This window comes from Silurus aristotelis (genome assembly GCF_946808225.1).
Source record: "Silurus aristotelis genome assembly, chromosome: 19".
Classification (NCBI taxonomy): domain Eukaryota; kingdom Metazoa; phylum Chordata; class Actinopteri; order Siluriformes; family Siluridae; genus Silurus; species Silurus aristotelis.
This window is the reverse complement of record NC_139592.1, coordinates 12,595,051-12,611,832: the sequence shown is the minus strand read 5'-3', so window position 1 is coordinate 12,611,832 and position 16,782 is coordinate 12,595,051. Positions and strand designations below refer to the sequence as shown.

At 36.4% G+C, this 16,782-nt stretch overlaps 1 protein-coding gene across 1 annotated transcript; it reads left to right on the top strand.

The window, feature by feature from the left end:
* The first annotated feature begins 3,122 nt into the window (after window positions 1-3,122).
* ccm2l (CCM2 like scaffold protein) lies at window positions 3,123-16,766 on the top strand. The gene is made up of 10 exons (XM_083570187.1): window positions 3,123-3,391; window positions 5,180-5,347; window positions 6,362-6,445; window positions 6,547-6,730; window positions 7,073-7,707; window positions 8,997-9,126; window positions 10,785-10,848; window positions 11,179-11,338; window positions 11,741-11,879; window positions 14,825-16,766. The coding sequence occupies exons 1-10, from the start codon at window positions 3,362-3,364 to the stop codon at window positions 15,085-15,087; spliced, it is 1,857 nt and encodes a 618-aa protein (XP_083426313.1). The 5' UTR covers window positions 3,123-3,361; the 3' UTR covers window positions 15,088-16,766.
* Window positions 16,767-16,782: the final 16 nt, after the last annotated feature.

Here is a 16,782-nt window from a genome sequence, read left to right as displayed (position 1 = left end):
CCCTTTTTAGTCAATACTTTTGCTACATTCCTTGGCCAAAATAACAGCTTTGAGTCTTCTATAATGCCCGTTGAGGTTGGAGAATACATGGCCTGCTCCAGTATGACAAACAAATCCAGATATGTTTTATATGGGTTTGAGTGGAAGATCTTCAGTGGCCTGCTATAGAGCTTTTACCTCAACCCTACTGAACACGTTTGGGAAGAACAGGAACGCTGGCTGCACCCCAGGTCTCCTCACCCTACATCAGTACCTGAATATTTTCGCCCTTGTGGATGAATGATTAAAAAATCTCTACAACCACACTCCAAAATATCTTCTCAGAAGAGTAGAGGAGATTATAACAACAAATAGGAATGGGGTGTACAAAAAAGCAGATATGGGTGTGACAAACATTTGTTCATATAGTTTATTAGCACTTGCAAAGATGCCATTTTTGCAATGCACAATAAAGTAAAAATGTAAAAACAGATATGTATAGAATTCAAGTTTTCAATTTACAATTCCTGATTGTGTCTAATTACGTGTTACAGGTAGGATAAGGTTTAATCTAATTAGATTAAAGTAAAAAAATATATAATATCGTTTTAATTAGATCTGTTTTTGTATTTACACCATTTTTTAAGTCACAAAAACAGAAGTAATCAACTCCAGCGCCAGACGACAGGTCTGTGAATTTAGCTGAAGGGTGATTCAACCGGAAAAATTAATAGTGCTATAGAGGGTAATTACTAGACAGGACTCTAGCTTTTCTCATGGAGACACCCAAGGTCAGCACATGCAATTTTTGAAGCCCATTTTTTTGGTGGGTTGCTGTGGTAACTGTAGGCCTGTCGAGCTTCCTGAGTTCCCAGTAGAAGTGCTTTTCAGTAGCGTGTCCCTCCAGAAAGAGAAGGGAGCTCCACAACTTTAGGCCTCATAATGTGAGCTCTGAGGTCAACAGCATTCTCTTAAGCAAAAAACACCCACATGCACTGAAAACACATAGGCACCAATGCAGCCAGCGGATGTACACACACTTCTCTGTACAGGTCACATACACATGCTATGTTAAATTAACATACTACATAATGTTCACATTTTTCCATAAAAAATGGAATGGAATTGACAGGTAATAATCATATTTGTTTTTAAGCAACACAACCTTACCATGATGATCTAAAACCGTGTTTCTCTGTTTTCTCAGCTTTAATGCCATCATACCATTGGTTTATGTATTTATTTATTTTAAATCAAAGAGCTGAATCAGGTCTACAAAACCATACTCTGCAGTCCCTGCAAAAGCTGGTATGGAAACGATGTGAACATTTGCTGAAATTTAGTTTTTTTTTCTTTTTTTCCCCCTGTGCCAAGGAGCTAAGCATTATGGTGTTGGTCTTCTACTGCCCCCTGTGGGCAAAGGTATGAACTACAGATCATTCAGGTCTCACTGTTAGAGAATAATGTAAAAAGATTATCTAGGTTACGCTACATCTTTCATTTAGTGTATTATTTCATTAGTAATGGTCATTCGTCCACAAACCTTTGTCCATATAGTGTATAGAATTCATATTTCAAGTATTAGGCTTTTTTCTCGACAACAGGGAAATCAGTCATTGTAACTATCAATATCCAATATATCTATAGTCAATCAATTATCCAATCTTTCAATCCTGTACCAGCAGGGCAATGAAGAGAAAAATTACCAGTGTTTTTGTCTGACATAGGAATAAACAATAAAGCTCAGTGATTTAGTGACTTTAACCATGGCATAACTGTTGGTTTAAGTATTTTTAACTGATATCCAATTCTGATGCATAGCAGTCTCCAACCGTTACCCTTTAATCATGCTTCAAAAAATAGTAAGAAACAATTCTGTAATTAGATGCTCTTTGTTGATGAGAGCGATCAGAAGCCAGATAAATATTTTACTAGACAAGAAGGACACCATAATTCAAATAGCCTCTTTACAAGTGCAGTGAGCAGAAAAGCATCTCATAATATGCTCCTACCACCTTGAGGCATATGGAGTACAACAGCAGAAGAACACATTTGGTTCCAAAAACACAAAATTGAGGTTACAGAGGAAGATATAATTTTGATTATATACAATAACTACAAAAAAATTTTTAATCTCACCACCAAATTGTAAGTTTAATTATAAGTTACTGTAAATGATTGCATAGAACTCTATAATCATAATATATTGTAATAAAATAACAATAATATTATATTTAATAATAATAATATTATTAAACATAATAAAATGTACATACATACATACATACATACATACATACATACATACATACATACATACATACACACATACATACATACATACATACATACATACAAACACACATACACACATACATACATACACACATACATACATACATACATACATACATACATACATACATACATACATACATACATACATACATACATACACACATACATACATACACATATACATACATACATACACACATACACACATACACACATACATACATACATACATACATACACACATACACACATACATACATACATACATACATACATACATACACACATACATACATACACATATACATACATACATACACACATACACACATACACACATACATACATACATACATACATACACACACATACATACATACATACATACATACATACACACATACATACATACATACATACATACATACATACATACATACATACATACATACATACACACATACATACATACATACATACATGCCTACTGTATTTTGTATGCAACTGCTTCCACATAGTTGGGGCCTCACTTGATTTAACACCTGTTTCTAGATAAATAAATAAGTAATTTCTGCTATTAGTGATTTTATACTAAGAAAATAAGATACAAATTTTGAATGTCAGCATTGAATATCATTTGTTACATTTCAGCAGGTTATTTAACAGCATTTGTTTTGGCTTATGGCTAATGTTGTTAAGACAAATTTATTTTTATGTGTCTCTCTCTCCTGTGTGTGTGTGGGTGTGTGTGTGTGTGTGTGTGTGTGTGTGTGTGTGTGTGTGTGTGTGTGTGTGTGTGTGTGTGTGTGTGTGTGTGTGTTTTATGTACTCAGTTTAGAGCTGTTTCAGGAGAACTTAGGGCTTCTCTGGTGGAGTTTCCTTTGCAACAGGAAGCTGATTTCCTGCTTTGGTTGTGATGTCCTGCTAGGGGGGCTAATCTAAGATCAAGCCAGACACACACACACACACACACACACACACACACACACACACACACACACACACACACACACACACACACACACACACACACACACACACACACTCAAATACTATTATTTTCATTTGCAAACTGGCAGTTGACATGGACTATGAGCCCAAGAAACTCAAGAAGGTAAGGTCTGCTTGTTTTCTACCAGCTGAGGTGTTCTACAAATGCCTGAATACCTGGACGTAATATATATATAAATATATAAGAAGCTTTAGGTGGTCCCATGACACTCTTGCCATTGTATCTCTACTTTTTCATGTTACATGACTGACATACCTCAATTTTCTTTCTTTTTTACCAGTGTATGTGTGTGTTGTTCTTGTTGGGTTTGTAATGAGCTGATTAGCTTGCCCACACTCATACAGTTAGTTGTGGGATATTTTTTTATATGTTGATCTGCTCAAACCAAACTAATATGTGGTTTGAGTGTATTACCAAACATTTCCTCCTTCCGACTTAAAATGTCTCTCTTTCCATTTCAGACTGTATGCTAAACCACAATGCTATTCAGATTTGCTTGTGCAAATTAGTTGATTCTTATTTAGTGTCAATGTTTTCATGTAGACCTTCTCTTCTCTTTTTGTTTTCGTAAGATCTTTAGATTTAAATGTAGAGCAGGACTCTGCTTTCGTTTGCCATTATTTATGAGGACTTTTGGATATTCCTGCCTACAAACACCTGAAAAAAAAATCCCTTCATGGTTTTTGGCATAGTGAATTTTTGTTCCTTAAATACTACTATTTTAAACAATGTGCTAAAGCAGGACAGATAATTCATTAAAAAGGGTTGTTTAGGAGAATCAGAAGACATTTAACAAACTATTATATTGCAGAACATCTAATTGTAGGGGCTGCCCTCTACTGGATCTACATAAAACCAGTTTTCTTTAGGGGACAACATAAAGCTTTTCTATTAATTATTTAATGATTTGTAAATATTTTTTTGTATTCCTATTTATTTATTTGCTAATATACAATTAGCAAAGAATAACATATACCAAGTGGCACTATTAGACATTTACATACACATACATACACCACACATTTACACATGCACTGGCTGAAACGCCTGATCGATGCCTGCATTTAAATCCACATGAACACACGGCTTCATCTTCACACTGAAACTCGATGATGAAGTGAGGATGATTAATAGGTCATTAGCGAGCATACTGCGAGAACGCTGACTTTCTCATCCATCTTAAATGTCTCATCTTGCAACACATTAAAATATGGTGTGGGGTTTTTTTTATACACTCCCGCTCTTACTGTCTCACACATGTACAAGTCTGCATGTGGCTAATTTGACATTTGTTATCTCATCTGGTCCACACTGCAGGAGACATGAGTCCTCAATGATAGCTGTCTTTCTTCTCTCTCTCTGCTTTTCCCCGGATGGAGTCCCAGCAGGGAATAACAGCAGTTCTCTAATGATTTGTAGTACCTGAACTTGGGCAAGAGTAGTTAATTAAATAGCAAAAGCTAATTGCAGTGCTTGCAGATAAAAAAAAAAAAAGGAAAAAAAAGCTGGGACATCACTGAATGAGTTGTTATATTCTAAATAAAATGGATGTATTGATTGATTAAATGCAAAACATCTCAGATTTAATCTTGTCATCCTATTTATTTTCAAAGGCACATTGAAAGCTTTCAATGGAATGCCACAAGTGATATATTTTTACTAATATATCTTCTTATGTGTATGTAATGTCTAAAGATAAGGTTTCCTCAGGGACATTGCCTTAAGAAATGTACATGTTGATTGTATAGCAATAAATCACCTATTATATATTAAAGTGAATGAAAGTGGATGTTTTATGCTGTGTATTGTATACCATAATCAACCCAAATGCTGGCGTGATATTATATCTGTTTTTACCGTACCAAATTTTTGTTCCTTGTGCTTATTCAGGGGTTTGTTTTACCAATTAAGCGTCTGGTCTTCCCAAAGTCAGCACGAAGGCAGGCGGACAGGGGCAGTGCATATCGCAGGCCTTTGCACACGGTGCCTTTGTTCCCACCCGACTTTCTTATCCACCCTGAACGCCTCATCTATGACTATGTGGAGAAGGAAGTGAAGGTCAGGTGCTCACTGAAAATTGCCACAATTCTAATAGAGCCCAGTGGGTCCAGTATGGAAAAGTGCTTATTCTACAGTTGCCATTAACTAATATTAAATTTAACTGAGTTTATATTAATAGCTGTTTGAAGTATACCTCTTAATATTAATATTATTGCAATGTACAACTGTGGTTGCTCTATTGCTTACAAGATAAGCAATATATAAGACTTCAAATGAAACAGATTGAGTTGGATCTATCTATCTATCTATCTATCTATCTATCTATCTATCTATCTATCTATCTATCTATCTATCTATCTATCTATCTATCTATCTATCTATCTATCATCTATAATGGAATAAATAATATTAAAGCATAATAAATCAGATTATAATACAGTATAACACGCACTGTTTGCTGTTATATAAAAAAACATAACAGATCGTGTTATTTTGGGGGTAAAATGATCTATGTGAATTATTTGGGAATTATTTTTCCTTTAACAACTCATCCCCTAGTGTTTGATTCTGCTTATACGACATTTATTCGCACATAAGAAATGTTTTTTTTTTTTTTTTTTTTACAATTTTAATAGTTGAATGACATTGCAATTTTTAAACCATTTCAGTGTTCCAGTTTTTATCATAGGACATCTTTCAGGTTAATAACACTTGCATAAAAGTAGTGATTCCACTTACAAATGCTCTCTTTTTTTTTCCTCTTTTAGAAGTAAATAAAACAAAAAAAAACAGGAAAGCAAGAAGTGTAAATCCCTTTGTCCTAAACACGCCTTTGCATCAAAAATTTAACATATGAACAGTTATTGGGGTTTTAACTTCATTAGAGTTTTAGGGAAAAACAGTTGTTCATGGAACATAATGTTACCACATTGTATTCATTTTTCGTACCCAATCTAAAACAGTTTTTTAATATTAACTTGCATTACAGTTACGGTTACTATTACTATGGTTGCTTTTCTATACAAGTAATCAATATAGCTAAATATAACTCTCTTCAAATGTAACTCTCAGTTTCTAGGTCATCTGACATGGGTGTCTTGCTCCCTAAACCCTTCCAGCCGAGATGAACTACTGCAGCTTCTGGACACTGCCAGGGTGAGGATGTCCTTCTCTCACTCATTCTGAGCCTAAAATATTTAAACATTTTTCAGGTCTCAAAAATACAGTAAGTAAATCTCTCTGCTTATCTCTGGTAGAAGCTAAAGGTCCTGCCTCTTCATACAACTATAGAGCAGGACTGCATTCTCAGTTTATCAGCACGTTGTCTGCTGCTCACTTGGCGAGACAATGAGAAACTACTTCTGCGAATCCCGACGCATGAGATAGCTGCTGCCTCCTATCTGCGGGACGATGCTCTGCACCTGCTGGTGCTCAAAACAGGTGATGAAATGATTAGGGTGACCTGGTGGTTTGTGCTACAGTGGATCTCCTAGTGATTGCTTGTGATGTAAATATACATTGCACAATATAACATTGAATTAGATTCAAGCTCCACTCAGGAATTGGAACAATGTGGCTTGATTGTGGGTGGACATGAATATATGGATAACAGAATGGAAGGAGAGAAAAGTTATTTGCCAGTTAATTATCGTTTCAGTGCATATACCTCCATAATGAAGATTTTCTACAAAACATCATTTTATGCAGCAGCAGAGAGTATTTTTGTTGCACAATAGACTATATATCTGACATCTTCATCCTTCCCTTCTGTATATGCCTTAGGTCTGAATGTGGATACCATTATAGCAGGGGACAGCCTTGAGAAAAGACCTACAGGCCTAGAAGGCCGCAGACAAACCATGAGCAATGCTGACCCTCGGCCTGCAGGGGGCACCATGGAGCGACGCCACACAATTTGTGGTGTGGACTGGAAGCCTTTGGTTCGCCATGAGTCAAAGCAGAGTGGAACCAGTGTGGCTGGAGCAGGGTCTGCTGGTGGAGGGGGAGGAGGCAACGGTGGAGGTGGCAGTCTGGAAAGGAGGCAGGTCGGGGGCAGTTGGGAACGACGCCAAACCCGCAAGCCGTGTGGAGGAAGCTGGGAGAAGAGACCCATGAGCGGGAGCTGGGAGAGACGGCTTGTAGGAGGCAGCTGGGAACGCCGTGGTCCTGTGGGCAAAGGTGGGGGAGGTGTGGGGGGCAGTTGGGAGAAAAGAAACAGACCTGGAGGGAAAGCAGGAGGCAGCTGGGAAAGGAAGCATGGCCACGGGGGCAGCTGGGAACGCAGGCAAGCCTTCATGGGAAGCTGGGAGAGAGGCAAGTCATATGGAAGTTGGGAGAGAAGAAGTCACAATCCCCTGGAACCTACACCATGCCCTGATGCTTACTGCAACCTAGTCGTACTGGCTGTGGAGAACAGGGTAAGCGATCACAGGTGGAGTATGGTCATGGGACAGGTAGAGTATAAGTAATTATAAGACTGTGGATAAGGATGATAAGGATGGTGATAAGGATGATGGGTGGATTAAAACATGGATGTATTGGGTTTGGAAAAATAGCTCCAAATGTATATACTTGTAAAAAGTGTATATTTGGGTAAGTCGTTTAATTTTACACTGAAATAAATTATAGATGAAAAAAATAAATAAATAAAAGACTTCCCAATGGTGCAACAGAAACACTCCTATCACCCAGAGACTATGAGCTCAAATATCAATTATGCCACAGCAGTACATTTCCTGTAGAAAACATAAATAGTAAAGAATTGGCTGTGCACTCTGGATAGAACGGATGATGTACTTTCTCTAAACTATTAATCAGAGTGACACTAAACAAATATGGATGTCTGTGAGCTCATACGTGTGAAGGATAATGATTTCCTCTAAATGTGTTTAAAAAGATGCAGTTGGCTTGTTGGCTACAAGGGCCGTAGCTGTCATATGATGAACTAAATTGGATGAGTTGGACAGGGGGAGTGACATTATTATTGGCAACCACTGATATTCTTATAATTTAAATGTAACTGAAGCATTTTATTTATTTATTTGTGTGTTTGTTTGTTTGTTTATTAATAGGGTGTAAATAGGTTTAGATAGATAGATAGATAGATAGATAGATAGATAGATAGATAGATAGATAGATAGATAGATAGATAGATAGATAGATAGATAGATAGATAGATAGATAGATAGATAGATAGATAGATAGATAGATAGATAGATAGATGGATGGATAATTGGATGGATAATTGGATGGATAATTGGATGGATGGATGGATGGATGGATGGATGGATGGATGGATGGATGGATTTATACAAAAACAATGGAAGGTTGTGTTGAATGTAGTTTAGCATTAGACAGGAGCAGCCATTCCCTCTGTAATCTCTTTCTTTCAGTCTGCGTTAAGTATTGATGTGTAAAGTTGCAGCAGACAGGTAAGCAGCTTAAACAGACTAAAGTTATGCTTCAGTATAATACTGAGATTTATAACACTGTACTGTGTCAGGAATTTAAGTAGTTATGGTCAGTATTAAGAATAATATGTTGTCGCTGTCCTGGATCTCAGTTTGACTGTTAGTGCAGGTGCTTAAGTCATGTGCATTTCTTTGTTTGTGTGTTGTGCATCGTATGTTAGTTTAGCTGAATCTCCCACTGCTTTCCTAACATTTTTATTTCCTTTGTGTTCATGCATACATACACAAACACACAGGATGCTGCTGAGGAGTACTGCGCACTCATCTGTCAGATGTTTCAAATCATCTATGGACACCAGACCATTGAGTGTGTGGACAGGGCTGGGTATCACTACACCATGCCTGACCGCTATTGGCTACAGAGAAGTGAGTGATTGAAACATAGCACATCCTGTCAATTTATGACTTATTGTCTGTTGTACAAAGATCAGAAATGACACTTTAAAACATGCAGGTGTTGGAAATACAATGGTTGGGTTGGGCTGGTGTGTTGTCCTTTTCCTTTCTTTAGTACATTGTGTATACTTGCAAACACTAAAACCCACAAAACATGAATAAGTAAGATTTTAAATAATTCAAGGTAATCTGCACTGGGATAAACTGCATGCAAAAGAAACATGGGTGTTGCAGGGACGCAATGTGACTGTTAATAAAGTTTAGTATACACAATTCCAATAATAAATTTATAAACAAAACTTGGGATATACTTAGGGAATGGATACAAAATTTAAATGTCTTAAAATATTTAAAAATGACAAATTGCTTTCTAAATGGCAATGGGTAGTAGCTCAAAAGTAAGTGTCATATCTAGGTTTTAATACTTTTGTTATGTTTTTAATAATTTAAAAAAGGGATCTGAATGCATACTGAATGCACTGTGACATACTGAAACATTCCTGAAAATATTATTAGAAAAATAATATTGGTAACTTTCCCAGACAGTTTTGAGTCATACAAGACCAGACTTCTATCTGCAGTAATGGTTAGAGGTTCATGTTTACCTTTTAAAAACAGATTCTTCGGCTAAAATAACAAACACACAAAACATATTTTCACTGCCTACTCAGTCAGCGGAAACACCCAGTATGCTAAGCCTTTTCTGGTAACCTCTTAATCATGGTTTAAAAAACAGTGAGCTGTCTCTGCTCAAACTAGCTCTGGTGGTCGTGAATTTCAATATTAAATTGCTTCCTGGTAGATCACTATTTGATTGAAATCTCTTTTAGTTTAAATGCTGTTGTCATATGAAACCAACTTTAGTTCCTTTAAGTCATATTTTTTGGTCTAAACACCTGGTGATTTTACTAATGGATTAATTATATAGGTCGATTTCACTTATAATTAAGACTCATAGTAAGAATGTACCGGTCAGGGAACCAACCCCAGCCATTAGGGTTGCACAAGCCAGTGCACTCTTAGTGCCGGTCCCAAGGCTGGATAAATAGGGAGGGTTGCGTTAGGAAGGGCATCCAGCTTAAAACGTGCTAAATCGAACACGCGGATCATGAATACGGATGATCCGCTGTGGCGACCCCTAATGGGAGAAGCCGAAAGAAGAAGTAAGAATGCTACTTCATCATTTTGTTTCAGCTGGTGGCAACTGGACTACTTTAAATGTAATATCTGCTCTCCAGACATAGTCACACTTTCAGGTTATTAGAATTCCCCTCCCTATTTTCCTCATATGGAAAAAATCAGTGTAAATCTTATTCATTTTATACATTTGCATTGACTCTGCATTTGTAGGCTACAAACAGAAAATTCATTAACCAAAATATACTGCATGGAAAGATTTGAAACGACTCAGTCTTGTGGTGAACAAGGGTTCCATCTAAACTATATTCCTGTCTTGTGACCTTGGCCTTTTAGGGATTTGCAGCAATCCTGAACAGGATAAATCAGTTATTGGAAAAGAATGAATGAACAAACGAATGGCAATCTCCTTTTTTGTAAATCATGTTGCTAAATCAGCCTGCAATGTTGTCCTATTCTTTCTCTGATATTCCTGTTTTTGCGCTTTCAAGGTGACAGTTGTCTGACAGATATGACGTATAGCTATGACACAGACTTCAGCTGCTGCAGCTCATAGTGAGTGGCTGGTGTCCCAGACCTTATTAATGTATTTACTGTCTTTTTCTAACATTTAAGAAAACATAAGGACAATTGTGCCACAGAAAAAAGTTTCCCAAAGTTTAATATATTATATAGCTGTTCCATTTGTAAAGAAAAATGTCAGTGTGTGTTTACAGAATGTGTAACATGGGCTGTACACTCGAGTATATAGAATATAAACATTTTAGCATGTATCCATGCACGTAGTCTAAACTCAAACTATAATTACACCCTTGTGTATCAGTCTGATTAGATCCCTTGCTATTAGTCATCTTTGCTTGTGCTGTGTGGTTTCTTTTTCCGCAGTGATGGCGATCAGTATGCTTTTGAACCATACTACAGTGAGAACTACAGTGAGAATTCATCTCTTTGCTATCAGGACTCGCATCACAGCCTGGCATCCATACACAGTGACTCTGAACCCAGTAATGCAAGCCTGCAGCTAATGCAAGAGTACATGATTACGGTGAGACACACATGCGTGTGTATGTAGTCTAATGAGAAGCACATGAAATTACATAATAAGTAAAATATATATGTTTATCCAGGCGAGCAGATTGTCTTGACTAAGACATTCCTTTAGAGAGCAAATTCATTTAATTCAAATGCGTTAAATGGATAAGAAATACCATATAAGTTATTAAATTGGTTCACAATATAGTTAGATATTCTGCATAATAATATTGAATATTTAAACCAATAATACACATTACATAACCAGTGTTATATGCATGTCCTGGTTCTTTATCAAAGTTGTTCAGCTGTGCTTTAAATGTAATATCTATCTCTTCTCTGTGAGCTACATACCAATGAGCTTCACAGCAGTGTTACAGTCCTTACGCATTTGCTGTGTTTGTGTTGTTCCCAGCTACGCAATAAGCTGTCTCCTCAGGAGATTCAGCAGTTTGCTGTGTTGCTGAGGGAGTACCGTGTCGGTGCTCCCATAAACCAATTCTGCTCAGATCTGCTCCAGCTCTACGGAGACTCCCGCAAGTTCCTCCTGCTCGGTCAGTAAAGCAAGCAGCTATCGGTCTTATATAATACACAACAACACAGCTCTATTCATATTTTTTTCTTGGGCAGTCAAACATGTTGTCTAGCTCGAGCTGTGAGTAAGCGATTTTTTTTTATCACCAGTTGTGGGTGAAGTACACTATGCCTGGACTTGAGTAAAAATCTGTACTCCTGGTATATTTCTACTCATATAAAAAAACTTACTCCTAAGTATCAAAAGTATTAAAGTTAAAAGTATTGATTTATGAGAATCTGTGAAAAGATTTTAAGTATTTGTGCAATTCAGTGTTCCATTCTCCTGTACATTGTACTTTTTAAGGAAAGAGTTTTCTTTTGTTAAAATATACCCTTACTTAATGAAATGTTTGCCAGAACCGTGGAGTTACACTTGTGGTCTTGTGACAGGGTCACATTTAATACAATTTCTAAGGAGTATATTTTTTTAAAAACTTTTTTTGTGTAGTGAAGTAAAAAGAAATTAACAAAGTAAAACTTTACCAATCCTTGAAAAAAGTACAGTAATAAGGTAAAAATACTTTGTTACCCTCCACCACTGATTATAATTAAGATTATATTTATGAAATATACAGTACATATATAAAAATATTTGTTTAAGCCAGGTTTACTTTCACATCCATTACACATAATCAGCACTGATTGGGATTGCACTCTTAACTTTTAACTCTGTTAAGAACAGACATGGATGTAGTGACAACAAGAAAGGTGGACTGTTTTCTCTTTTATATACTTTTCTTATTATAGCCAAAAAATAAGAAAAAGGCTTTCTGAGTAGAAGTGACGTGAGAAAATGAGCAACAAATGCTGACTCAGGATTTTGTAGTCAGAATCCTAAAACAGGCGATTGTTCAAACAAATTAAACTAGGTCAGGAGAGAAAAACGAAATGAGAATTGAAACACAATCAGCAAAGCAATCGCACAACAAATGTCTTGGCAGAGACTAAACAGGCTACTGTGGTTATACTTCACAGTGGCTGTAGATGTTCAATCATTATGCATGAGTCTGAGAGGGCAGTAAACTGTGGAAAGTGAAGACACCTGTGAACACAACATGTGTCCTGAGTTCAAAAGAATGAGCTCAAAGAGGAGTTAAAAGGGAAGATCTTCATATTTGAATGCAGCTTAATGAATTACTCAGCCCTAATATTTTCACAGCTGAGCTATTGGTAGAAATTAGATTTTAAGCACTCCCATCTAACATAACGGCCAGTCATAACTATAACAATACTTTAAATCTAGCTTTCACATATATCCCAAAAACTTGAAACAACCAGACCTTTTTTTTTTTTTTTTTTTCTACACTGACATTAAACTGCTGGTATTGAGCTGGACAGCAACTCCATTATATAACTCACAAGGCCTTTACATCTGTCCGTTCACATCCTCATCAAACATAACACAGATTTATTCTGTGCACTATTCAACTGCACTGTATGTTTCTTTTGATATAAAGCAGAGCTAAAAAAATTATGTTTTGGGCTTTTCCATCTGAAAATCTCGAAGTAAAATCACTTAAATGTGTCCATGTGTGTTTATTTCTGGGGGAATGCCATAAACAAATGTGAGTTTCACAGCGTATAGGGTATATATAGGGTACAAATAGGAAGGGGTAGTGTGTGTGTGTGTGTGTGTGTGTGTGTGTGTGTGTGTGTGTGTGTGTGTGTGTGTGTGTGTGTGTGTGTGTGTGTGTGTGTGTACTTATAGTGTATAACTAACAGCTGCTCACAACATCTAATCATTATTGACATCTGACTGCCTTGCAGATTGATCCTCAATGCCATTAAAAATGGTTAATTGTAAACAATGTGCCAGTAGTCAAGGTGGAGTAACATTTCATAAAGAGTTTTATACAAGAATCATATCCCTGTGATATATAAAATAAAAAACACCAAACAAATCTGCATAATTTGCAAGTTATGCATAGCACCATTATGAAACCAAACTTGTGTATTTTGAGCAGCATTACCCACAACCTGGAGGTGAGAAAAAAACATTTATGAGAAAATCATATTGAGTAATTTAGGTAAAAAGAATAATAAAAGCAGGGAATTTAGGCCTCATAATATCATGGTTCTGTACTTGAAACACTACCAAGCTACCACTGTTGGGCTCTTGAGCAAGGCCCTTAACACTTTATGCTCCAGGGGTGGGATGCTGGAATATTAAGGTTAAGGTTTTCACTGTGCTGTAATCTGTATGTGAAAAATAAAGGCTTCTTTTTCTTCTTGATGGGACATATAATACAATCACTTAATTACTTAATTGTCCTACTGCGTGGACATTTGTGGAGCTTACTGGAAAATTGTTCAGTGGACCACAGATTTTTATTTTGTTTTATTATTCTAGATCCTAGAACTTATGTTGTGTAGGCTACTGAGTGACAAAACAAAACAATATCTAACCATATGTCAAAATATTATCAGTTTGAAGCCTGATGATGTCTGGTAGCCAAGGGAGCAAATTTCATCCTGTCTGATTGGGAAGGATAGCATACCCTCTTACCTGTCAGTCATAGCAACGCTAGCCAATCACAGGTGTCTGTGAACTCTAGTGTGTGGAAAAGGGCAGATAGCGCTTTTCTCTGTTATGGTTTGCCACTCTATGATGCAGCATGCAGAAGATTAATACAAAAAGATGCAGTTGGCTGTTTTTACATTAAACCGCACTGGTTTGTATCTATGCTATGATACAGGGGTATAAACATTTTGAAAACAAAAACAAAAAAATCATTCATTTCAAAAATGACTATTCCAGCACAAGTTCTCATCTGCTGATACTTGTTTTCTAAATACATTAAAAATTTTTTGACTTGACTTGAATTTACATTAGGTTTGTGTGGGAAATTATAAATATTACTAAATGCTAGAAACTTTTTGACATGCATATATTGCTCTTTCTCCTGTACTTGATCATGGCTAGGTATGCGTCCCTTCATCCCTGACCAGGATGTTGGAACTTTCGAGACATTCCTGGAGAGCATCGGCATTCGAGAGGGTGGGATTCTGACAGATAGTTTTGGGAGGATCAAGCGGAGCATGAGCAGCACGTCAGCCACGGCTGTCAGAGGCTATGAGGGATCGTATGACTTTAACAGCCGGATGAGTGACATCGCACACGATATCGAGGCCCTCGGATTTGAGGAGGGAGATGGAGACATTGAGGAAGAGGACTACTACCTTTAATCACTACCTGAAATATATATGAGCTTTCAACTAAAAATGAACTGGTAAAAATTCGTTTGCAACATGACATTTGTGTATGTAAAAAGAATTATGTTATAGGACACAGTAACTTCTAGTCTTTTAAAGGGTCAAAGCAGCAGAATAACTTTTGCCTCAGCACCTTGATTTAAAACTTCACTGTCACAATTGCATCCACTGCTGCAAATCCTAGTTTATTTTAAAAGATATGGTCCACTGAACATGCCATAAAGCATGTAGATGGTTATTCTTTTATGATATATGGGAGGTTTTTATTCCACATGTTGGTGAGTTCTTTGTTTTGTTTTTTACTCTTTAGAAGCTCTTAGTAGTTAAAGAGCACATCATGTGCAATCTGACACACCTGTCAGGAAGTGGAATGCATGTAATGCAAACAATGAGGGAAAAATTATTGCATGGAGTGATGACAGCGATCTGGTGATCTGTATCGGGATGCAGAATCTGAGTATATTTTACATCTGAGAGTTACAATATATCTCCCTTTACTGTCTTATACAATGCTATATGTTTTATTGTCCATCTGTTTTTATAAGAGAATCGCTCGAAAACTGTTTGTGTGTGTGTGCTCGTGTTTTATTGGCCACTCGCCTGTCTATTTGAATGGCCAGACATCAATATGAATGCAGACTGTACCATGACTGTACCAATGACCATGACTGTAAAACAATAGCTTGTCTGGCTACCTGGCCATCAGTATGAATGCCAAATCAATATCAATAGCCAAATATGTATAACAATAGCCTGAATAGCCAGTCATTAATTTAAATGTAGTCTGTATGAAAGGCCACCTGAGTCTAGCAGGTGGCTCTCAAACAGGGGGAGTGAGAAAAGGACCAGACATTGTCTCAGATAAGTGTTTGTGGGAATCAAATTTTTCATTATATCTTCATTACATTTAAAATATAAACTCATGAGACGTGGCTTTTGGCACGTTTGTGGATTAATGAATAGTCTAGAATTTTATGATTTATGTTTATTTTAACTGGTGGCAGAGTGAGCTATTTGCCAGTGACAAATATACAGAATAAACAAAATGAATTATGTTTTACTTTTTCATTTAAGAGACTTTAATGAAAAGTATTCTAAATTTTACATGAATTGTACATGAATCCCTTTTGCATATTAAATATGTGTACTTTGAAAAATGTATCAGATACAGGAAATAAGATGTTTGCTAGTTTTTGTCAAATGTTTTCTATAACATTTGATTTAGAAAAAAAATAATACTTTGCCATAAAATATTACTTATTATTACAAATGTGTAATATAAAATTAGATACACTGTTTTAGTAAAACTATAGTTTTAAATGTTAAATGACACACTTATAGGCCTATATTTATTAGGCTTTCCCCTTGTGGTTTTTAGGGCCTAAGCAACTACTTATGTGACTTATTAGGAAGTTGCATGCCGAAAGCCCCTCACACAAACACACACACACCCACACACACACACACACACACACACACACACACACACACACACACACTAGTGCAGAAGATAGCATATTAAGTAGGTTTTTTGTAAATGTTTATAATTAGAAAAACTAATATGAAAGTATGATATAACTAACTATTTTGAGTATGTTTTTGGCATTGACTATTAAAACCAGACTTCATGTATTAAACCTTGCTAAACCTTATTTGCCTTGTTCTCAT

What these genes read in the sequence shown, in the direction of transcription:
- ccm2l (XM_083570187.1), top strand. Translation starts at nt 3,362, where the DNA reads ATGGACTATGAGCCCAAGAAACTCAAGAAG. An exon ending in CCTGCTGGTGCTCAAAACAG is followed by an intron (nt 6,731 to 7,072) that starts GTGATGAAATGA and finishes TATATGCCTTAG; the next exon opens with GTCTGAATGTGGATACCATT. An exon ending in TTCAGCTGCTGCAGCTCATA is followed by an intron (nt 10,849 to 11,178) that starts GTGAGTGGCTGG and finishes CTTTTTCCGCAG; the next exon opens with TGATGGCGATCAGTATGCTT.